This window comes from Hermetia illucens, chromosome 3 (genome assembly GCF_905115235.1).
Source record: "Hermetia illucens chromosome 3, iHerIll2.2.curated.20191125, whole genome shotgun sequence".
NCBI classification, from domain to species: Eukaryota; Metazoa; Arthropoda; class Insecta; order Diptera; family Stratiomyidae; genus Hermetia; species Hermetia illucens.
This window is the reverse complement of record NC_051851.1, coordinates 167,526,199-167,551,231: the sequence shown is the minus strand read 5'-3', so window position 1 is coordinate 167,551,231 and position 25,033 is coordinate 167,526,199. Positions and strand designations below refer to the sequence as shown.

The 25,033-nt window shown below is 45.5% G+C and overlaps 1 protein-coding gene across 3 annotated transcripts; it reads left to right on the top strand.

Moving 5' to 3' along the window:
• Positions 1 to 1,697: 1,697 nt before the first annotated feature.
• LOC119653104 (insulin-like receptor) lies at positions 1,698 to 18,905 on the top strand. 3 transcript variants are annotated; one of them, XM_038057620.1, is made up of 11 exons: positions 1,698 to 2,006; positions 2,060 to 2,642; positions 2,713 to 2,857; positions 2,922 to 3,002; positions 9,616 to 9,778; positions 10,142 to 10,265; positions 10,420 to 10,549; positions 10,709 to 10,929; positions 16,933 to 17,242; positions 17,311 to 17,450; positions 17,506 to 18,905. In XM_038057620.1, the coding sequence occupies exons 2-11, from the start codon at positions 2,371 to 2,373 to the stop codon at positions 18,764 to 18,766; spliced, it is 2,847 nt and encodes a 948-aa protein (XP_037913548.1). In that variant the 5' UTR covers positions 1,698 to 2,006; positions 2,060 to 2,370; the 3' UTR covers positions 18,767 to 18,905. The 3 variants fall into 3 exon arrangements, with proteins under 3 accessions (XP_037913548.1, XP_037913547.1, XP_037913549.1); XM_038057619.1 differs by having other exon boundaries at positions 1,698 to 2,642; XM_038057621.1 differs by having other exon boundaries at positions 1,699 to 2,642; positions 17,527 to 18,905.
• Positions 18,906 to 25,033: the final 6,128 nt, after the last annotated feature.

The window sequence follows — 25,033 nt, the reverse complement described above, 5'->3', positions numbered from 1 at the left end:
CGTTCCCGACGCCAAACCGCACTTTGTAGTCTGCTTTTTCCAGTGCCTCCAGGCACTCTCCGTGTATACGGAGTAGAAAAGGTTGGCTGTTCGCCTGGGGTTCCTCCTCCTTGACAACTATTCAGTCGTCCATGGTAATCCTGTGGTTTCGAAGGCGCAGGGATTAGACGAGCTTGTCCTTATCCATGTGGATATTCGGCAACCAGATGTGGGCGACCGGTCTCCTAGGAATTTCGTCGTAGGGGACGACTTTGAGCTTTATGCCTTCGCGCGTTGATTTAAGCGTCACATGAAACGAAAGAGTCCCAGGAGAATTGGTCCCCGCAAGCTATAACGTGGAACCCACGGACCACCTGAGAATAATCGAAGCAGGGGATGGATCCCATATGTTCGCATTGGCCTCCTGGAGATGCTCGATGACAGTCTCCGATAGCCTGGCCTCAACAAATTGCTATCTGCCAGCGCCACTCGTAAGGGAGTCCTGGCTCCAGCTTCGCAGTTTGTGGCTCATCGGCTGGTTGTGGCTGCTTTTTTATTTCCTCAGTTGTGTATGTACTCCTGGTGAATGTTGTTCTACCTTAGCTTGGGGTCCTGTTATCACCTTCTCCAGTGCAAAGAGAACGATTTCCGGGCTGTTGCTTCCGCTCATCCCCCACCAGATCCACTTGTCCCCACGGTTTGCAGCGGTCTCCGATCGATCTACACATTTTAATATAAGCAAGGGATAAACTATGGATGAGGATGATCCAGCCCGGAGGGTCTATGAGGGCAATAACTATGGAAGAAAAAGCTGAGGCAGACCCTGTCCGAGATGGAGCGATGGCGTAGGACAGGACGCCAGACAACTTTTAGGGATATCGAATTGGTCGGCCTCGACGCAAAACCAGGGTCTGGAGTTCCTTACTAAGGCAGGCCTAGATCGGATACTGGGTGTTGCGCCGTTGATGATGATGAAGGGACACACTATTCTCTTCATACTTTGATCAGACCTTTCTGTCGAATCTAATCATTCACCTGCAATTGAGCATCTTTTAAACCAACATTCCCTCAACAACAAACGGATTAATTTGCATTCTTCAATTACAAATCATCGTCATCATGAGACCCCAGTTCGATAATAGATTGTTCAGCGCAGACATAAGATACGTCTCAATCGAGTTCTTCAGCTTTTTGGGCTATCTCGAACCACATTAGAACCACACACTTTGCCTGAGATAGAATTTTTTGACTCAACGCTTTGGTTCCGCCTCGTGCAGTTCAATTACACGCGATTGAGACCTTAGTTCAGATACCGATCGGATTGATGACATCCCAATCATTCCAATCATCCCAATCACTCTCAACTGCAACGAAAGCTCTCGCCTCCAACAACATCTAACACAAAAGAATCAGCAACGAACTATTAACTGCCTGGAGCTGACCCACTAATATTCGCCTGGGGAACCAGAAAGGTCAATTGATGAATGTCAATAGAGTACTCCGTTTGTTTTTCGTCCCCCAGCCCCGTCCACACCTTGGCCTCTCCGCCGAGTATCTCATCCAGAAATGGAGTTTTTTTTTAATGATTCGATCATGCTATACAATACTCCCCCGAAACTGTGAATGCACCTCAACCGCTGTTGGGTGAAAAAACGATAATTAAAGTAGGTAGAGTCACTTCCATGGCGACTACTTTGGAGAACTACTGAACCGAATACTTGGACTGAACCGGGCCGGAGGCAGGCACGAGCTCGGCACAGAATACCGGGACCGTTACTGGTATAGAAACTGCGAGTAATAAAGAAATCATTCCTAATTGAATCAGAAAGTGTAATAAGTTTAAGTAGTGATCGAATCAGTGATGACTTCCCATGATGATCGGCAATAATAGGCGCATCGACGCAGACGGAATGGATTCGAAGCTCCGGTGAGGTCGTGACAACTTCTGGCTCATCTTCACTGATTGCTGTGATTGCTGGGTGCAGCGGAGCTTTACCCCGTCGACCTGCACCATTGCTCAAGGGCAGGTACACAAAGATTCTAAGCTGCAGTTCCTTCACCTGCCCAACCATCATTCTAGCCATTACAGATGGTCTATCCGCAATGAATGAGTAATTGTTCTGTTTCGAGCGCTTTGGAACGGTCACCACTCAGTTGATCCCGCGAAACCTCCAGCACACGTTCCATCCACAGACCCAGAAGAGAGTATCGAATCGAGTGAATTAACGTTTTACGCTAATCACATCTAATTAACGCGAACGGTTCGCCGGACCCTCTCAACTGTGATAAAATGAAATAACGTTTTTATGGTGTCATAAATGGTGATCCGAGTGCAAGTGATATTCTAGCTAACGCGGACTAGTTAACGGCGAAGTGATCCTCAGCGGGACTATGGCTTTCACCAGGGACGGATATCGCGGATTTAAAATTCAGCTCAAGATCTACCACACGCTCGTGATATTTCTAATTTTTTTGATAATTTTCACGCAATTTTCCGATAACGACGGCAAGGAATGTGGATCGAAGGACATTCGAAACCGACCAGACTCCCTGGCTGACCTGGAGGATTGTACAGTTATCAAAGGATCTCTCATAATTGTGCTGATGACTGACTCGAATTGGACTGCGGCTGACTTTGATAAGTATTCGTTCCCGAAATTAAGGTAAGCACCCCCAGTCAGTCCTTCTCATCCCCTTGACGCATACTCAATGTTACATAATCCATCCACACAGGGAAATCACGGAATTTATGATAGTTTACCAAGTCTACTACCTCAAAACGTTGAGACAATTGTTTCCTAATTTAGTGGTCATCAGAGGAGAGAAACTGTTCCTGAATTACGCCCTCGCGATAGACGATGTCCCCCATTTAAGTGATGTAAATATTTTCTTTCCCAAAACAGTACGTTTTCGTTAATTGATTGCGTTTCTGTGTTACCCAGATTGGCTTGATATCATTAGTGTCCATACAACGAGGTCATATCTACATTAATCGATGTCCAATACTTTGCTTTGTGAATACGGTAAGAAAGTTTTAGAGACAGAAATTTGAATTTCCCGCTATTTTCGGTGACCAGATAGATTGCGGGACTATTCTCAGAGGAAAAGGATAAGATGTTTCAATTTTTGCTATCCTGCTATTCAGGCAGGCACCTCTTTTCTGCTTCAGTATCCAACTTTTTGTACGTATTGTTTAAATCTCTGAAGGATTCATAGGAAATATAACAACCTAACGGGGTTGTTCAGATATATACCAACTTGCCAATGACCTTTCTGTTCAGCATGCAAACGTTATGCAAAGGATATAGCAAGTATCGGTCCTTCTTCCAAGTGAAATTGTTGGTTTCCTTCCTCGTCGGTGAACCCTCTCATTTTACAGTTACAACTAAGAACACCACTCTTCAATCATCCTAACGGGAAAGTATCACGACTATCAAGATAGCACCCTCGATCAAGACTAATATTAGCACCGTTTCCTGTTGGGCATATCCAGGATGCAGTTCCTAAATCCACTATTAACGGTGGTCTAGAATCAGAAAGCTTCATTCGCCACTACTTCCCCATTTTTGAGATGTTCTTCATTCTAGAGGAACCCTTTCCAGGTTTTTAGATCTTGAGCGCATGCTTTGTAACCGCCATAACCTTTCTTTTTCTTCAGCCTTTGTCCTGCTCACAAGCGGGGTCGTGGTTGGTTTCGGCATTTGGTTCTATAAAATGCTTGATCTGGACCCAATCGCGAGACTTGCAAATTCCCACCCACCGTATCAAGCCACCGTTATTTCGGCCGGCTTTTTGGTCATTTACCATCGACTTCCTCATTTTGGATATGATCAAAACGTGTCACGGCACTAGTCCAACGCAACATCTTCATCTCCATTACTGCAAGACGCCGTTCATTGTCTTTCATAGTCTGCCAACACCAGAACGTCTAAAGGATATCAATAAAATTCTAACTCAAGTTGAAGAAACCGAACATTTTGGTGGTCCTCGATACTGCTATTGAGAACCAGTTGCGTATTCTACAAAACTGCTCGTGCCCTCGCACGATAGTCGAAAGCGTGGTTAGGCATTCGTTAGTGGTTAATGCCTGAATTGAGCTAAGATGCCCGGCTCGTTTCATGACTTGTAGCGCGGTTATTGTTGCATTTATCACGCCCAATTTGCTTTTGATGTCAGTATCTTCTTCCCGAGACTATGTGGTTTTTCAGTCATGTTATAGGTGTACTTTTACCTTCCCTTCTTAGCTACGAAGCTCCGATTATAGATCGTAGTGTACTCCTAGTGCTCGAGCGCAACAGAGCATTCAGAAAAGTCGGGAAAATCGTCCGATCTAAATAAAGCAAATACGTCAATAATCACCGTGTCCCATATGAAACTGCAATAGGTTTTAATTCAATCAGTACACGGAATCAGTTCTCGGATCCAGTAGTCCTTTTCAAAAGTATCCCATCGTTGCTGTCATCCCGCGCCCACATTTCTGGTGGCTTTCGGAAGTCCGCAATCAATTCACATAAATTTATACTGCCTAATTCGCTAGAATATAATTAGCCGCTATTCTGAATTCACTTGCCCTCGGTTCAGAACAATGAACAACGCTCCCGCCCACACAAGTTGCCTTAAGTAACCTATGATTATACTTTGTCCCCGCTGGTACTAGCCTTGGTTGTCTTCTCTTTCGACTCTTGAAGCTCAACTTGGCATCGATAATTCATGATCGTCAACGAGACAACTACCGGTTGTTGACATTTCTAGACATTTCCGTTTTGAGCCGCGGTCTACCACTTCGATTTCCTTAAAAGCTGTGTAGCGTCTTCTTTTTTTACCATAAATATTGTCCTTATAGACTTCCTGGGCTGGATCATCATCACCATACACCCCCCACCTCAACCACCACCACCAAACGGCCATGATATCGGAGCTATAATCGGTTGTGGTTTTCGACCCTAGATAGGAGAATGGATGCCGTCTCTTGCAATTTACCCAGTGCCAGTTTTTGCATTATGGGGCACCCTCTTGTCTTAGACCGTGGTTTATGTTGAATGACTTCGATAATGATCGTGCTGCGTTTATCTGGCCTGGCATATTGGTCAGGGTTAGCCTAGTCAGTCTCGTGAATTTAGTCAGGATACCTGTCACGGCCGTGGACAGTTTTATCCTGACTATTCTATCATTGACCGATACACGTCGGGACACCCTGGGAGTCACCGCAGCCGTCAAGAGCGCTCTGTCGACGTCGATGGGGTGATGTGAGTATAACTCAAGGTCAAGGTAGTAGTTATGACGTGTATTAGGAGCCAGCCCTTTCGGGACCCTGGTCAGGTAGTGTGCATTGAACCGGTATTAGTAGACCACGTTGCCCCGGGGGAGCGCTGATCCGTTGGTGAGTTCCGTAATCAGCTAAGCATAGGTCAGGCCTCAGTAAACTGGGGTGACTGCTGTGTCCCCGAGGGTACAACTGTTTCTGATTATTGTGGCCTGCTCCTTTGCATACGATGCGCTAGTGAAATTTCCATGGAAAATAAACCTAATAACACAAAAATAAAATCGACGAAATAACAAGGAAAGAGCAAGAGCTGACTGCGTTTAAGCGCAGCACAAAAATGCGCCATTAATCGCGCGACCTGCTTAAGAGGCAGCGAGAGCTGAATTACCCGATGTGACAACGGAATGCCCAAATAAAGAGGAAGCCTTACCAAGAGGCGCGGCTGACCGTGCGGGGACGACAACTCCAATGACCTGTAGGGTCCCTGTTCTGGAAAAATCCCAGTCAGAAACGCTAGTCCTGGGCATGTGGATTCGAACACAAACTGAGTAAAAGTGCAGTTGACCAAAAGGCTTATCAGGAAATGCGCGGCAGTGGTGAAGCGTATGCGGTCGGTAACGTTCCTCCAGAGGAACGTCCGCAAAGGATTTAAAACGAGCTGATGGAATTAGAGGAAATAGTGGATCGCATCTTCTTCGATAGGAAAACGTGAAGAGCAGCGAAAGGCACATGGAAGACAGAAACAACCGCACTTCCTGAGAACACTGCTAGCGTCAAACGGACCGTAGATAGTCCACTGCAAAGTGAACTGGGGGAAAAGCGGAAAGAGGAAAACGTGCCTAAAGGAGACTTTATCCAAGTAGTCTCCTGGGCCAAAAAAAAAAAGAAGGCGAAGACGGATAAAGGGAAACAACTAGTTACGCCGCCAGAGACCCATTTGTCCAAAGACAATGAGGTTACAAGCCAAAGGCCAGTATCAGAAAGGCGAGGAAATAAAAAAGGACTAGATTGTCGGCTCTGCTCATTAAGCCGACGGAAGGCAAGACATTTGCGGAAGTTCTCAGTGAAATCCACAATAGGATGAAACTCGAAAACAACGGAGCAGAAGTGTCTTCCATGCGGAGCATATGTACGTTCTGTAAAGCGGCCGAGGGGTTACTGGGAGAGAAGGCTCTTGTATCTAGTCGAGAGACTATGTGCTCTCTAGAAATCCGAGATCTTGGCTCCCTCGCAGAAAAGGTCGACAGGGGGACAGCATGCCGTAGACGCGGTCAGAATAAGGCATTCCTCAGCCAGACTCTAGAGGGAAACGGATTGGGGAAATGGCGTCGAGAACCGGGCTAGTAGTTTTAAACACCGGATCCACACCAATGTTTCCGAGCCCAGGGTGCGAAGAAAGCATTCCTGATATCACTTTTGCGTCGGAATCTCTGGCACCATCGGTGGACGGGTGGCGAATCCTGGAAGACTTCTCGGTAAGTGACCATCAGTGCATCGCACCGACCCGGCGTTCCCCCTGCCTATGGAATGCTGCGCTTGAAACAGGCAGAGTCGCGCTGGAAGGCGTTTCGGGATGAAAATGATAACGACGGCGTGTGAGGCTTCCATGCCTAGGAGGGGCCCTAGCGGTGACAAGCCTTCTATGTACTGGTAGACGACAGAAATTGTCTACCTATGGAAGGAGTGCCATAAGCTTCGCCGTTTGGCAGAACGTTTACACGCCAACGAAAAGACATGCACCATAAAGGCAGAGTAAATAAAAGCAAAATTCGCGGCTTGCAGAATCTGGTCAACGAGGTGAATGGAGGGAAGAAGATTGAACTCGACCGGCGAAGGAACCGGATGGCAAAGGGTTTCCAGAACCAACAATTGCTTTCCTCCCCTTTCCTCTCGTTGGTGAAAGGAATTCCCAGACTTGAAGACTTCCAAAGCCGATATAGGGGGAGGGCTAGCCCGTAGTAATGTGTCAAACGGTACTAGGCTAGTTCTCTTACGACAGGGAGGTGTTTAGTTGATAGTCCGACGTCAGTCGTCAGTTGATGAACTGTTGTCTTATCCAAATCCCGACCCTAAAGGTTAGTAACTGGCTAAACTTCTCTCACTCGATCCTCCTGAGGAGAGGGTAGAAAGCCTCTGCAATTATATTCAGGTTGATAAGAACTGTGATTTGCGAAGGATCGCTGATCAGGCACTCTGCAGTTCTCTATCTTGAAAGTCTCATTGTCAGTTAGCAAGGTAATATCAAGACCTCCTCTTAATAGTCAGCTGGGAAGTGGAAGGTCTGTTATAGGTAATAATGCATTAATAATAAAATCGGAGAGAAACTCACCTTCTTTGCTGCTTTCCGAACTACCCCAAAGCATATGCCTCATATCTAGCTATCAGACGTTGTAATTGTTCGGTCAATGTATAGGTTTCCCTCTCCAGTCTCTTCTAGTTTGACCACGGTTGCGTTGCTGGAACTCAGATCCGGACACAGAAAGGGTGCAGGCTCTTTCTGGCGAGGAGACATACTCTAGACTAGAAGAGAGAAATAAATAATAATATTTGCTTTGGAATCTTTTGATCTAGGGCGCCTCTGTTAGTGCAATGTTGATGGCTTCGTCCCGGCGAAAAATCAGTAGATTAGCCGAGCCGCCCTTGGATGTTGTAGATTTATATGCAATACTCTCAGCATGGTCTGCTCACGTCTATCTTCATCTCCTGCAACAGCCCATTGGGGACATTGACTAGTTCCGAGTCTTCGTCTGGTAGGAAATACCTTGATCTTAGCGTTCCTGATTCCGAATCAGTGCGTCGAAGCATTCTTAGTTAATGCATAGTAGACTGGCTGTCCAACCGGGATTCCTCTTCCTTGGTCACCACTCAGTTGTCCCTGGAAATTGAACGAGATTGTCCTTATTTATCTTTAACCATTTGGATTTCCATCAAGTAGAAGAGAGCAATAGGTCTCTTGCGAGACTCGTTAAGTGTGGTAATTATGAGCATAACGGTCTCCCAGGCGTCGCTGATCTTAGCAAGGCATGAAGTGAGAAAAACCCAGAAGAACTGCCCTCGCATGTAATGATGTGGTACCCACGGACCACATGGGAGGAATCGAAGCAAGAAATACATCCTTCTGTTTTCTTTTGCTGTCCAGGAGATGCTCGATGCTCAGCTCCGACAACCTGGCTTCAGCGTTGTCCATACCTCCGCTAACGGAATTATCATCTGCCAGCTTTCGGAGTATCTTTGTATTAAGTTTGAGAAAGTTCAAGGTCTCATTCTAACAGTGGTCAAATATTACCAAGTCCACTCCACTCCGTTTTTTTCCCTTGGTGGAAATTCGAGGAGCTGCAACATGTTAGAATCCTTACTAGGGTTCGTTTATCTCCCTTTTTGAGGAACAATCAGAATGGCATTCCAGCGTCGTTAGGCTCCTACACAGGAAAGGAGTTAAAATTACCCGATTTGTCTGCATGAAACCTTGCCACCTCGGCATTCAAAACAGTTTTGACAATAGAGAACAGAGCGTTTAAAGCCAGTTCCCGTCCCATCATTGCGGAGTTAGAACCTTGGTGATCCAATCTGTCATCATCAAGAATGTTTCCTTCAATTGTTTAAGTTTAAACGGTACTAGCTGGAAGTTCATATCATATCATATCTTCCAGAAATTCTCTTGGAGCATATGTTTTCAGAATATCTTCCCGGTTTCCACGGTACTAGAGAAGTTTCGTAGCAAAAGCGATTTCAGATAAGTCCCTTGCGGACTCAGATCTCATTGTCATCCTCGAGAAAGTGGACCGCGCATGGGACAAGTGCAATGTTCTAACACACTTTAAGACTTAGGATCGAATTAGACTGTTACCCTATAAAGTAAGCGGACTCACGGACATTAATGCCTAGCACCCCTAGGGCCTTAGTAGTGAAGAACTAAGCCACTGTCCTATCTCATAATAAAAGGATCAAGAAAATCCACGGCTGGACGGAGTGTTTGGTGCTATACCTATCGTTCCTCCCAGCTCTGTAACCTAACCTAAGCATGAATCACGATTTTAGTGGTTAGTGTAAGATACATTGGTATTTTGGTAAAACATGGCCGGCGATTGGGAAGTTTTTCATAAGGACGATACTTCAGGTCGGGAGGTCATAAGGTTTTTGATTTTTCATCATTGACCTCTGTTGCGGCCTTCAATGAATGTTCGAATTGTAAGGTACACTTTATTTGTCATATAGTATCAACCGATTCGTCATTTAAGCCACAAATGTTGCGCTTTTTTTTCTAATGGGTGCTGACTTATCCATTCCTCTGAAAAAGTCCACCTCATAAATTAGCTAAAATTTACGGAAATATTATATTTAGAAATAAGTTCTAACCCTGCCCGTGCTTTTAGATTGATTGGTTTAGTATAACCACATCGTATGGAACTCATGTTATCAAGCAACAGGACAATAATACATGCCCCACGAGGGCCTCCTGCCGCGGTTGCAAAGATGATCGTTGCTGGTCAAGCAAAGATTGCCAGAAGTTCAAAGATGATAATTTATTACGTATGAGTAAGTTAACTATCTTATTTAAATTTATTTAAAATCATTATCAAGGTAATATAAGGGGGCGGTTAATTGACCTGATCCATTAGAAAAAATTATAGACTAGATTTAGGTCAAGAATATCCCTTAAAAGACTATTCAACAACTAGACTGTCGCATAGAGACGGAAAACTTGTGACCCTAAAGCCACGCCTCATTGACATCTGAGAAAAAGGAGACATCGATTGGGGACCTTCCCTCTCGATTGTGGCATTTGAGACATAAGTTTTCCGGCTCAACGAGCTTGGTCGGGTTGTTATTTTTTGGTATTTCCGATTTAGCTCCACATAACTCTTCGGTATCATAATCAATATCTCTCTCTCTTTTCAGTGAGCACCATAAAATGCCACCCCTTGTGTCTGGGTGGCTGTAGAAACTCAAGTGCGGCAGGTTGCAATGTCTGCAAGGGAATATCTGACCTTGGAGTATGCGTTGAAAAATGCCCCAGTAATAAGTATACAAATCATTATTTTTTTTTATTTTATATCAAAATATTGTCCTCACACTCCTTTTTGGCAAATTTATTTTTTTTTCGATGATGAATCCTTGCCTCCATTTTTTAGCGTTCTTTTAATTCCTCTAATTTTCATAAACTTGGAATTTTCCAGAGTGCTAATCCCTGAATATTTTCGATGTTATTCACGTGAAGACTGCAGGAGATTCGGGCGAATTATTTACCAAAATGAATGTCTCCTTTCGTGTCCAGCAGGATTTAGTACAACAGATTTCTCAACTGGCGTAAGTTGATTTGATATGACAAAATATGCGAAGATTTCAGGACTTCCTGCAAGCCTCGCAAATAATTAGAAATACTACTTTGTCTTCATGATCAACTCTTGATGTTTTCGTGTTTTTGTAAGTGATAATTTGTTTTTTCTTTTTTTTATATTTTCACAGGAAATCTCCCAAACTGAGTGCTTCCCTTGTAGGGACCAACAATGCCCGAAAATATGCGAGCCTAATGCAGTCCAACACTTGTCAGATGCTGAACGACTAAAAGGGTGTACCATAATCAATGGAACGTTGCAAATTCATATAACGAATCGCATCAGCGAGAAGGAACTTCAACAGCACCTGTCGTCTATTGAAGAAATTTACGGACTTCTAAAAATTTATAGGTTTGTAGTGCCTTTATAGATTTGCAGAATATCTTATTATCTGACCCTTTAGACAATGGTAGGGTAGGTAGGTATCAGTGGCCGCTCCGAGGAGCCCAATTAGCGCTTTGGTGCGCCGTTTTGATGCCACAAACTCCTAAGACCGTGACTGTTGTTATGGGAGCAGGGAAGCACAGTCCAGCCGGCTCGGATCTTCAGAGCCAGCCCATAGCATTCACGAAGGAAAGCAGCTCTCCGACCCTGCAGCTAGAAATCTCTCTGAGGTCCCCAAAGAATGGTTTACCCAGTGTCAGCAGCCTGACTCTAGCCAGAGCTGGGCAATCGCAGAGAAAGTGCAACAGAGTTTCCCTTCCTTCTCCGCAGCTTCGGCAATGCGAGTTGTAGGGTAAGCCGAGCCTAGCGGCATGGTCCCCTATGGGCCAGTACCCCGTGCAGACCGCTGTAATCTTGAATGCATTTGCACGCGTCTGGCACAGGAACTCTCGTGATTGGGCTATGTTATAAGCGGGCCAAATTCTCCTTGACTTGGCACAGCTTGTAAACCTTCGCTATCTCAGGTCCGCGGCTGCTAGGTAGTGCGAGTAGACTCGGCCCCCGACAGCCGCCAGCGGAACACCGACTGAATTCGCCGAGGGACTGCCTTCCTCTCTATGTTGCTATGCCCGGGAACTCAGAGGAGGGTGACCTTGAGCGTGCCGCCCAGATGGTTGAGCGCGTCTCTGCACTGCCCCACCAGCTGGGAAGATGTCGTCGTTGAGTACAAGGCCTTGATGGCCGCTTGGCTGTCGGTCAGAATGGCTATGTTACGCTTGGGGCTCGAATCACGCTTCAGACAGACTTCCAATATCGCCAATACTTCCGCCTGGAATACACTGGTGAAACCTGGGAGACCATACGACTTGGATACACTGTGTGTATTCGAGAAAACCCCCGCGCCGACTCCATAGGCCATCTTTTATCCGTCCGTAAAGAATACCGTGTCATAGTCTTACAACACGCCGCCGGTCTTCCACTTTGCCCTGCTTGGAAGGTCCACAGCAAAGTTTCTCGTGAAGTTCAGCTTGCGTGTGACATAGTCCGTGGGGGATGCCCAGATGTCTCGAGGTATTTCATCTAGGATGTTGCTGTGGCCGTAGGACTTCGCTGTCCAGCATCCGGACTCACGTAGTCTGACGTCACTGCACGCTGCAACATATTTGATGTGGACGTCTAGGGGGAGGAGATGCAGGAGTACATTGAGAGCATCGGCCGGGCAGGACTACAGAGCCCCCCGTAGCACCTGCATACGCGGTTCTTTGAATTCTATTAAGCTTCCTTCTATTGTATTTCTTTTTCAAAGCCTGCCACCATACAATAGAGCCGTACGTCAGGATCGAACAAGGCAATACTTTTTAAAGTTATATGTTAAAGAAAAACTTATTAAAATCGATTCAATTTCTGTCTGCCGGTCTGTCTATTTTTCTTTAATCGTTGGAAGGTGGAAAGGTTCGTACAGTTACATGAGATTCATACTCATTAGAATCACTTTCTTTTACTTCATTTACTCCGGATAGCCATTAAGATGCATCTGTTTATTATCTTCCTTCGAATCTCCTCCTGGGGATCACTATCAAAAATATTTGTACTGTTTTCCAAGCTATATCTGAGGCTGGGATATGTTCTACAAGAGTCGGCGCGCAACAGTTTCCACCTCTGACTTATGCACATGCCAGAGAGGAGCTGCATAAAACAAAGCCGAAAAACAACCCTTAAGATAAGATGCCGACAGCTTTAGCTTGGGCCATCTATATTTGACAACATAACACACCTACGCGCCATCGTTTGCGTTTACCTGAAATGGTCTTCAGTTTGCCCTAGGATTTCCCGAGGCGCCTGCACTCCTTCTCGCCAAGTGCCCTTGGAGCAACCCATTCGTCTTGGGAGAGGATTCCATTCCATAACGTACCTAGCAATGAAATCCTTAATGTGTGACCTACCTACTACCACTTCCGTCTTCCATTCCATTGCATTGCATATGGGTGCCTGGCCTATGCTCCGACCAAGCTCTTCGGTTGTAATAGCATCAGTCCAGCGTACTCCGATGATGCTCAAAACGGCCTCAACTGGATTTTGATGTGATAACTACATTTCCCGACTTTAGACAGGACAGCGAAAGTGGATCTAGCGCGCTACCGTCGGCAGAAACCTCAATTTCGAGATATATAAATTGATCAACGCTTTCGATGCTCTGTGGATCAACGCAGATAGGAACATTATGATGACTCGAGTCATTTGGTCATGACCCATGATCCAGTGAGAGAGCAAACCGATGTCAGTGGAGGCGTTTGAGGAAAGATGTCATAGTCCAATGAACACCTACTCGCGCTCTGGACACAGTAGCATGAAAAACGTCACCAATAGCAAGAAGAAATAATATCGGTGATATAATACAATTCTGGCGAACCCCGCTTTTGACCTCAAAATCCTCCGTGATTTTACCCTGGTGCAGCACTAGACATTTTGCGCAATCATGTGTAGCTTTTAATTTCTCTGAAATGCCCTTCCTACGTAGAGGACACCAAATACACTCCTTGTTTACGCCGTCGAAAGCTTTCTTGAAATCGATAAAGAACAGGTGAAGCGAAGATCTAGACCCCGTAAAATGTACCAATATGATCCCTATGATATTCATGTAATCGATGAACAAGGATTCCAAGCGGAAACTAGCATGTCTTCTGTCGATTAAGCTTTCGAGATTTTCTTTGATGTGTTCCAGTATTATTTTGGCTATTACCTTTGGGACACAGATACCCCTCCAATTGTCACACCCAAAATGGCTGTCATTCTTTGGAATCTTAGCGATCATCCCTTGTTTCCACTTTCTGGTAAATATCTCGGATTACCAACATTTCTGTACCGGTAGAAGTCGTAAATCTGCAGTAACTGCATGTGTAGCGGTAAATAACTCTACGAAGAAACCGATGGCCGAAGTGATCTCTCCTATGCTTGGAGAACCAGGTCATATCCGCAAGTTACGTGACTAGCGATTTCATCCATAAGAGGAAGAACCACCATGATGGGGTATATATTTCTGAAATTATTGTGTTCTATTGTATCTTCCGCTCTCCCAAGAACCGCAACAACAATTTCCTTTTTGTCACTGCCTACATTACGCTCAACTCCCCGAATTTCGCTCGATATCAGAAATCAAGCGCACCAAGCCATGACCAGCAGGGCATCGGCTACGTCCCGAAAGGACACCGGTAACACTAGAGAAGAGAGCATTTTTGATGGTGGCTCAATGCACATCGATATGCTCTGACGGGCTACTCAGCTTATCTGCCGTCCGATCAGCAAGATAGCTCTCCCACCGTCGAGCAATTGCTGGATCATACAAGCGGTCTATGTTGAACTTGTGGGGTCGTAGTTCTCCAATCCTGTGAGAAATGGCGGATGCAATACGCAAGCGAAAGTAAGCGATCATCAGGGGGTGATCTCTTTCAAGGTCGATGTCGGGGCCCTTCTTGTTACGCACATCTCGGACAATCTATTGCGGATTGCGGAGTGGTCGATCTCGTAATGTCCATGTCGTAATCCAACCTTATGGCAGATTCTTTACTCGAAAAATGCACCACCAATGAAGAATCCGTGGAAGCTACAAAAATCCACAAACCTTCCACCATTATCCTAACAGTCGCCAAGACCGTGCTTCCCTGTCACAAATCCGAATAAGGTGTTGTTAGATCCATCCTCCTCCACTATATCGGACCTCTCCAATAGTGCATATCACTGTGCGATGCTGCTCAAAATGTACCCCCCTTCCCGCCTTCTCTGTACGAGGATTTCTTCGACAGGCTATCAGAGGTCCTAACCGTTTTGTTCCCCTCGCTTTCTTTCATCCTCTGTGGCGAGTTTAACCTCCCCATGATCTCCTGGCCCAATAATCCTAGCTTTCCCTCCCTCCCTAATAACTCCAACCACCCTCCCTGCTTTTATCAAATTTCATGTACACTTGCATTGCCCTTCAGTTTAACCTTTCTAGAAACCACTTAGATCGCACTCTTGACCTTGTCCTCTCAAACCTTCCTGTCCGTTGAATCTCGAATATTTGACCGGTGTTGAAGACTCACTAAAACGCGGAAACGTCAAACATTTCTGGTTCCACATTCACAACTCCCGCTGTCCTGCACAGCTATCCCCTTCGTCCTTTAAATTTTCTGGCTCCTCAGGTAACTCCCCCCAACTGTCTTGTGATTTACTCTACCGCTACTTTTCCTCAGTCTATGTTTCCCTTCTTCCTCCGCATTCCTCCCGTTAGTCGATGTTGCCTGCTCCGCATCGCCTACCATTCCCCGTCTTACCGCTCTTCTTGTCGAGTACCTCATCGGCAAACTTGACATTGGCTGTTTCCAAACCTCTTTTTGCTCAAAACTGATAAGTCCATTTCCCTTCCCCTATCTCTTATATTCAACAAAAGCCTCAAAGTGAATCGTTTTCCCGGCTTGTGGAAGGAGGCTTTCATCATCCCCATTCACAAAAGTGATGATCGTGCACTTACCGGGAATTACGGTCTCATTTCCCCCCTCTCCTTCTGTTCCAAAATCTTAGAAAAATATGTCAGCGACTGGTTGTTCGTCCACTTTGGCCACGAGATAGTCAAAGAGTAACACGGCTTTCTTAAACGTAGGTCCACTACAAATTCACGGCAAGAAGTACATACCATTTGCACTGATTTTGCTAAAGCCTTCGAAACCGGGAATCACAAGATACTTCTATCCAAAATCTCGTTTCTAAGCGTTCTCGTGCTATTTGTTTTATGGCTTGCCTCCTACTTTTCCAACCGATCCTGCCACCTCTTTTGACAGCTGCACTTCCACCTCCTTCTCTCCCTCCTCTGGTGTCCCACAGGGATCTATTCTGGGCCCTTTGTTTGTTTTTTTATTTTTTATCATCGAATTCCCTCCTTTATTACTTGTCCCTGTTTGCTCTACGCCGACGATCTCAAGCTTTTTTCCGCTATATCGACTCTTAACGGACATTCCTTATTAAATTCCACTCACGACTTCGGAGCCACTTTTGACAATAAGTTCCGCTTTCACACCCATTGCCTCGAAGTCACCAATCGAGCAACAAAATTGTCAAGCTTTATACTTCTCTCGTCCTTTGAGTTTGACTCTATCCAACCCTCCTTAGGTCTCTTCAATTTCCTCGTAAGGGATACCCTCGAGTACTGCTCCGTGATCTGATCACCTTCCCGTAACTGTGATTGTCTTGCCCTTGAAAATGTGCAACGTAAATTCATCCGTTCCCTCTTCTTTAAGAAGAGCTTTCCTCCGGTGGACCATCCCTCCCATCTCCGCTTTCTGAACCTCCCCTTCCTATAACAGCATAGATCCTATTTGGATTTATGCATATTTTTTAAACTTTACGCGGGTCTGATGGGGTGCTCCGCCGCCAACGACGTCACCTGCCTTTCTGCGGGGGACATGTTCCCTACATCGGTCGTATTATGGGAAATATTCCTATGGTCCTTAATAAACTCACAGAGCGCCATCCCCTTTGGTCACTGCGTCTTCCGTCGTTCGAGGTATTGGGTGTCAGGATCGGCTTTCTCCCGCTATACTCTCCCCACTAAGGAAAACACTTTCAATTGTAGGACTGCTGCCTGTATAGAAGGGGGGTCCTACGAAAAGTCGAACTTCTCTGAATGGGCCCTTTGATGAAACCAGTTTTACTCCCTTGTGCGCGTTTGTAACATTTAATGCTACAAGAGCCAAGAGGCTCTGCGGTCTTCTGAAATGGATAGCCAGGAGCTCACTTGTTCCTTGACAAAAACCACCGAGGTTTGTATATATCTTGTTCGTCGTTGCGCGAGTCCAGAACAGAGAGGTCGGTGTGCCTGACCACGATCTGTGTGCGCCGACCAAAATCTTTCCTCTGCCTTTTATGAAATATTTTAATTACTTATCATTGGGCTGGTAAAATATGTAAATATTAATTTCTATAATTTTTCATCTCCTCCAGGACACCTTTAATTACATCCCTTTCATTTCTTCGAGGGCTGAAGAAAATTCATGGCCAAGAGTTAGAATACAATAAGTTTTCCTTAGTTATTTATTATAATCAAAATTTAGTTGATTTGTGGCCTAGGAGTAAGGGAAGCTATCTAACTCTGGTAAATGGAGGAATGTTCATTCATTCCAATTATAAATTGTGCTTTTTGAAAATTCGTGAATTTCAAAATGAGACGCTGCACAATCGGACCTTAGATTACCTGCCAAAAACAGATGAAGAACCGGCATGTAACCCCATCAAGTTGGAGACAAGCTTCAAGGTAGGACCAAATGGATCATTCGGATCTTTCAAGTTTCAAAATCTGTGCGGATTCACTGAAAATTCCAGGTACTGGGGATCGATAGCGTGACAATCCGTTGGAAGGAATTGGATAACACGTTGGTCAATGGGACAGAGTATATCCTGTTCTACACGGACGTCCCATTGAGTAATAAATCACAAACCAAAAATGAGGATGTTTGCTATGAGTGAGTATTTGTTTTCCACCTCCTGCAGAAGCATGATAACTTTTAAACTCATTAGAAACATGTTGGAATGTTCCAGAGACGTTTGGAAAACCCAACTAATCCTGCAAAAGGACTTGCAGCGCAGTGGAGAGCACTTCATCTATAACTTGACGAACTTAAAGCAGTACACTCAATATGCGTTCTATGTAAAGACCTACCGAATCAAGGAAAAGGATGACAACTTCACGAGTAGCGAATCGGATATTCAGTATTTCACAACAGAAGCTCCTGTGCCCTCTGAGCAAAACATAACGACCTCTGGAAAAACTGCTGACAGTCTGACATTGACTTGGCTTCCGCGTTTGGATAAGCATGAACGGATCGATTACTATATCATCGACTTGTTTTATGAACCCGATAAAAAAGAGATCCTTGACTTGCGCGACTATTGTGTCGACCAGTTTGAGCATGATCAAGCAGAAGCAAATGCCAGTTGTGGTTGCCTTAACGATGAGTCCTCCCATCAAGATGATTTCAACTTCCAGACAAAATTGGGGGAGAGTTTTCATTGTTTCGACATTGAGGATGAAGATTGTAAACATAGTCGATATTCCAATCGCTATAAACATGAAACGGGTAGTGGCGAACACAGTGGAAACTATGAGGACCTGGAAAGTTGGCCTGCTCCCAATTCAGAGACATTTGTCAAGTCGATGCTGTTTAAGAGCGAACAGAAGACATACACGATAACCGGCCTGGAACCATTCCGGCTTTACATAATTCACTTCTATGCCTGCAATAATATAACCAGATGTGGACCGTATACCCTTCACAGTGATCGCACTCAAAGTGATCCTGAGAGAGATCGTGTATTTATGAAGATTGATGTATCCAGCGAGACTCATCAACCGCAATTGGAGTTTGATGAGCCAAAGCAACCAAATGGACTCACTGTAGCCTACAACATCAATTTGAAAGACCCAACATGTGATAAGGAGTCATGTGTGGACTTCATTTGCATCACACGCTTAGAGCACGAATCAGCCCATTTTCGTTACGTACTGAATTTGGACCGGGGAGTCTATGAGGTTCGGGTACGATCTGTGTCACTTGCAGGACCGGGGCCATATTCAGATTGGGTTGAATTAAGCTTGGCTAAGCAACAGACTGAATTTAAGACAATCAGTTGGGTGTGGTATCTTGTGGTCATTATTGGAGCGATAGTTAGTCTGTACCTATTTGTACGATGGCGAAAAAGGGCTGAAAGGATTCCTGCCAGCGCTCTTATTCGGTATAGGAACACAGATAGAGATGAGCTGCTTGTGGATTTTGAATGAGTGTTGTTTTTTTTTCTATGGAAAAAACTAGATAAGTACATTATCAATTTATAATTACTTTTTAATGGATAGATTTACTGTTTAAGATGATGTTATAGATATGTTTTTAGAGTCAATAAAAATATTTTGTTTAGAAGTATTTTCTTTAGTAACTGCAAAATTGACCAGTAAACCTGAAGTAAGCAATATCCTTGAGAAATACTATAAAAACAGAGTCATACAATGGTATCCCGAACACCTATCCCATGAAAAGGAAACAGGAGAGTCGAGAATGTTATATTAGGAGAAGAATTTACGAGATAAGGACTTCACTATTGCTCTGTATTACGTCGTGGAATATGGTACCTAGTTTCGTTATTTCCCTTTGAAGTTCCTTCTGTTTCGACAACCCCCTTCGTGGCTTTTTCGACGGTCTTCCCTGCTGATTCCAAAGCTCGCAAGCCCTCCATGATATCCTTCAGTAAAGCTGTTTGCTCGATACTTTCGTATCTCCTTCTTAACATCTCAATGGGGTTGCTTGACGCCTTTTTTATGAATCGCTCCATCTACATAGCTTACGGTTCCACAATTGATTCACTTTTCTATCTGCAAATGAGATTCACTGATTACCAATGTTATATCATAAATATGTCGACCTTCAATCGCCAAAATGTTTTCGACGTTTTTGATCGAGGCTTTGTTGGATATTAACTCCCCAACTGTAGCCTTGCTCCTCTGATTCATTCCTATACCGCGTTCAAATTGTGAAATGATAGAGCGGCGATCACTGTGGGTGCAGTTCGAAGGGTCGTTATCACCTTCATCAGTAGCGAATGATGCGTAAAGGAGAGGAACAGGAAGTTCCTCGATAAGAAGTTTAGAGTTCTACAAATGCAGTAAAAGGCGAGAACAGTACCGGCACCGCTGTCCTTGACGGAACAAAAACTCCTGAAGAACAGACTGAATTTTGCCATATTCCAGTACTCATCACCGACGTAGGAACAGGAATTAATGCATACTCCCCAATATCTCCAATCACATCGTGCACATCGTGCTGCACCGGCTGAGAGAAAACACTTTCAATAGTGATGTTGCGAAACTTTCGGAGGAGTGCACGAATGCGATGGTCGGTAACGTCCTCGAAAATTATTGGCAGAGTGTCATCTCGGCAGGTAGAAATCTTCCCTGGCGTCTGTAACAAGGTTACGAAGTCTATTAATGATGTTGCTCTGCATGCCAACCAGCAGGCCATAGTGACAGGAAGTCTGCGCCTTATATGGGGATGCTGATGTCCGCTAAAATGAAACGCCACGAAAAAGTTCGGCGAGGTCCGAGACTCACGTCCACCTACCTATAGCCATAGGTGCTGACGGGATATGAGTTCGCGGCTGCCAGGCGTAAATTTTGCGGGAATAGGGTGTTCGGAGAGGGTACATGAAGAACCGATACCTCAGTACACGTGTCGACCAGGAAGCAGCGTTTATTTAGGGGGTCGAAGATTGTAAGGCGACGTGGCAGTGCGCTTCGGGTAGCCGTCGCCGAGGCACCCAGCATCCGGTGGTACATTTATTCGCTTGAGCTCCGTATTACTGATGGTACCAACAATCCGTCGAGGCCGATCAGAGTCCCGGCGTACGACTACCCGAACGCCCACTTCGGGAAGCAGACCTCGAGCGTGATTGCGATCGAGATCTACCCTCCGAACGCAAAGTACCAACCGTCGCTGTGAGCTTTGTGACCGCGTCGGCTAGTTTTGCTACCATCGACTTAAGCTCGTCTATTTCCCGAGTTGTGTACACCTCGTGTACTTTGTCGGTCTTGACGGACAACACCTCCAGCGATCCCGAGTCCACGCAGGTCAAGATGGCGTGGGTGCTCTCCGCGAGTTGTTGCAGCCAGAGAGACTTTAGCAGCTCAGAGCCGACCTTATCACCACCCAGCTGTTTCATTTCAGATCTTCAAATCTTCAGTAGTTTGTGATTAATTCAATTTCGCAATTGATCTGTTTGTGGAACCCTGTAGGAAACTCAGGACGGATCCTCTACTAGAACTCGCAAAACAACTAATTTTAGGAAACAATAGACAATAGTCTTAATATTAGTACTTGGATCAAAAGGCCCCTCAAGATCTATTTCAAAGGCGTGGAAATGAGGGAAATCGTTTCAATGGAAATGCCTCCCCCCATCAAATAGCCGTCAATGAAGGAATTCCAGAATATGGAAAAACAGACTAGACCAGTCATTAAGTCAAGCGAGCTTTTCCAGGCTGTTCATTTACATGGTTAGCTTGAGGAATTCGAAGTCATGGTATCCTTGGACCTCAAACCTTTTTTTGGAGTGCCCCGGTCAAAGAACCACAACTTTAGTAGAGGAGTGTTGACAAATAGACAAACGTGGCAAGCTCTGGAAGACGCTTGGCAAGCAAAAGCAGCCGCATTTCCCTCTGAGAACACTACAAGCGCCAAAGGGCCGCAGATAGCCCACTGCAACGCCAACTGGAGAAAAAGTGGAAAGAGGAAGACGTGCCTGAAGAAGACCCAAGGCCCAAAAAAGAAGGCAAAGAACCATAAAAGGAAACAACTGGCAACGCCGTCAGTGACCCATCTGTCCAAAGACAAGGAGGCTACAAACCAAACGCCAGTATCAGAAAAGACGAGGAAACGAAAATGGACTAGACGGAAGGTAACACATTTGTGGAAGTCCTTAGTAAAATCCGTTACAAAATGAAACCCGGACACAACAGAGCGGAAGTGTCTTCTACACGGAAAATGAAGGGCTGTGGGGTCCTCGTCGAACTTGGTCTGAAAACGACTAGCAAGAGTACGTTCTGGGGAGCAGTCGAGGGGTTATTGGGGGAGAAGGCTCCTGTTTCCAGCCTAGAGCCCATGTGCTCTCTAGAAATCCGAGATCTTGATTGCCTCACAGAAAAGATCGAAGAGGAGGAGGCCATAAAGCGTGAATGTCCAGAGATAACCACTGCCCAGATAGGTATCACCTCTGTAAATGCTCGAGGCCAAAGCTCATCGTGGTGGAAGTCCCCGAGCAATATGCAAGAAAACTCTTTAGCAGCGGGAAAATCAAAATTTGATGGGTAGTGGGCAGGGTATGAATGCGGATAATCCTCATCAAGTGCTACAGGTGTCTGGATTATGGACACATGTCAGCAACTTGCAAGGGACCCGAGAGGAGGGCAGCATGCAAAGCATGCAGAGAGACTTGTAATGAAAGCGAAAGTTGCGTAAGAGAGTCGGACAGAATGTGGGTTGAGGACGGTGTCCAATCTTTAGGACGCCACTAGAAAGGGGTGGGGAGCGAATAGCATGATCCGAATTATTCAAAGTACCATGCACCGGAGTGTAACCGCTCACCAGCTGCTAGTGCAGTTCGCTGCGGAGGCGAGGGCTGGTCTAGTGCTAATTTGTGAGCAATACCGGAACAGGAACCAATCTTCATGGCGTCTCGACTTATCGGGTACCACTGCCATTTGGGTTCGGGACGCCGTTCGACTTCGTGTTCTTGCCCAAGGCCGATGAAAAGGATCTGTCTAGATTCGGTGTTTTGGGGTAACGTTTTGTAGCATTTACATGATGTCGAATAAGACGACGCGGACCTATGGTGCCGGCTTGATGTTCTTGAGGACGCCGTTTCGGTCACGGAGCGACAAATTTTGGTAGGCGGTAGTTTTAATTCTAGAGCCCTTGGATAGCGCATGCCTCAGCCAGACTCCAGATGGAAATGGATCCTGGAAATGGCGGTGAAAACAGGACCCGTAGTTTCACACACCGGATCCACGCCATTGATTCGCCGCCAAGGCTGCGAAGGGAGCATCCCTGATATCACTTTTGGTTCGAAATCTCTGGCAACAGCGGTTGACGGGTCCTAAAAGTGGTCACCAGTAAAGCGCATTCGAAGTGATTGACGCCACTTGCCGGCGTGCTCCAACCGGGCGCCCTTCCTGCGTGTAGATTGTCGCGAAGGTGAACATCGGGAAGTTCATCGAAACTCTTGGAACTGGCAGAGTCGCACTAGCGGTGCTTCGGGAGGTGGTAGTACTACAGCTGATACTGTTGTAAATTCAGTGATGAACCTGATAACGACAGCCTAGGAGGCTTCCATGCCCCGGAGGAGCCTTAGCCGTGACAAGTCTTCTATGTGCTGATGGACGGCAGAAATTTCCAGGGCTCTGCGAAAGCGCTGCAAAGTAAGTACCAGCCAGATGGACTGCATTTATGCGGGCATTATTCCCCAGACATACTGGACGGGTTGATGTCGATAGCACAGAAAGTGTCGAGGATTGCCCGCTTTTTGCAATTAGAGAGCTCGACGAAACGGTTCTCATCTTAAAAAACAAGAAAGCGCCAGGTCCTGATGGTATCCCGGCGAAAGTTTACAAACTGGTATTCCCTCAACGGCCAGACTTGCTTCTTGGGATGTTCAACGCGTGCTTGAAGGAGACCATTTTTTTTATTTGACACAGCCGGGAAAGTGCTCGAAAAACTCGTCAGGAGCAGACTCGCTGAAACGATCCGCGCTGCCGGGGACTCAACTCCAAAACAGTCTCGGTTCAGATCATCGAGCCGAAGTTCACAGCGGCCGATCTCGACGGATAGTGCTCCTCATAACGCTGGATGTCAGAAATACCCCTAATTCCGTATGGTAATACGGTTCTAGGCACATTAGAAAACTCATATTGAGGGATTATCTGAAAGACCGCTCCCTGCTTTATGAGACCCTAGAAGGCCAGAGGAGGATGGAAATCATGTCGGGAGTAACGCAGGAATCTATCCTAGGGCAGACCTCTAGAACGCTTCCTACGATAGTTTAGTGAAACTCGATATGCCCAAAGTGTCGCCCCTGATCGGTTATGCAGACGACGTTATGGCATTTGTTGCCAAACGTACTGTTGAAAAGGCCAAAACAGACTGGGCATATTGATCCGAAGGGTAAGCAGATGGATGACTGCTCATGGTTTCTGCTTTGCACTGGACCCTGCATCTATATCGATTGGCGAATTGATTATAGAGTCAAAATCAGCGGAGGTATTGGCTGATGCCTTTGAAAAAGAGGTGCATAGCAAGCGCTTTGCTCAAGTGCAGAGACGGGGAGCTTTGTGAGTGGTGTCTGCTTATCGTACTGTCTCAGAACTGGCCGTGATGGTGATCGCGGGAATGATCCCCGTTGACTTCCTTTCCAAGGAACATAAAACTATCTGCAACCACAAGGGCGAAAACTTAAGAAAGCTGGTTGCCCATGAAGAACGTTAACATACCCTTAACGAGTAGCAACTCTCTTGACAAAATGAGCCAAGAAGTAGATGGGCTCCGTGGCTCATCGACAATATAGATTCGTGGTTGGACCAGACGCACAGTGAAATTGATTACTTCCTTATCCATCCAACTTCTAAGTGGGCATGAAGGTTTTCAGTCTTACTTGCACAAGATTTTGAAGGCGCGATCTCATGATTGTGAGTTCTGCAATGGAGTGACGGACGACGATGAACACACCTCTTTCTCTTGTGAAAGCCGTCCTACCTTTCGTCAGCAGCTTTATGCAGACACAGAGGAGCTCTTTCCAAACGACATTCTTAGAGAGATGCTGAGGAGCTGGAGTTGTGTTGTGCATTATGTTTGGGCTCCTCTTATTGCGAAGAAGATTGAACTCGGCCGGTGGCAAGGGGTTCCCTGAACTAACGACTGCCTCCTCCTCCCCCCGTTGGTGAAAGGAATTCGCTCATTTGAAGGCTACTAAAGCCGAGAGAGCGGGAGGGCTAGCCCAAAGTAATGTGTCAAACGCTTCCAGGCTAGTTTTCTGATGACAGGAAAGCGTTTAGTTGGTAGTCCGAGGCGCACTGTTGTGGGAGTCCAATATTCTGTGCACATTCACCTACCTTACACCCAACAAAACAATTTACATCTTAAAATATCATTCCTAACACACCCACGTTGCATTCATGCCAGTGCTTAAGGACTCATTTATAAATTGTATCAAAAAAATAGTATAACATGAACTACCTGATGCAATGATTAGCGTCGCAGCAAGCTTCTTTGGAGAAAAATTTTCTGATCTCCAGCTGATAACCTTGGGAATACAGCAAGGATACACTTAATACCTACCTAACCTATTACACTTATCTTTTATTCTATTCTGCTGTTGTTCAGCGTTGAGATATTCATCCTTTGAGGATCTAGTGAAAATTGGAAAATGAAGTAAGTTATGGAAGTAGTATCAAAATCCAAGCTTTATGATAGCCAAGAAAACCTAAATATTGAGTGTCATGTATTAACAAAAA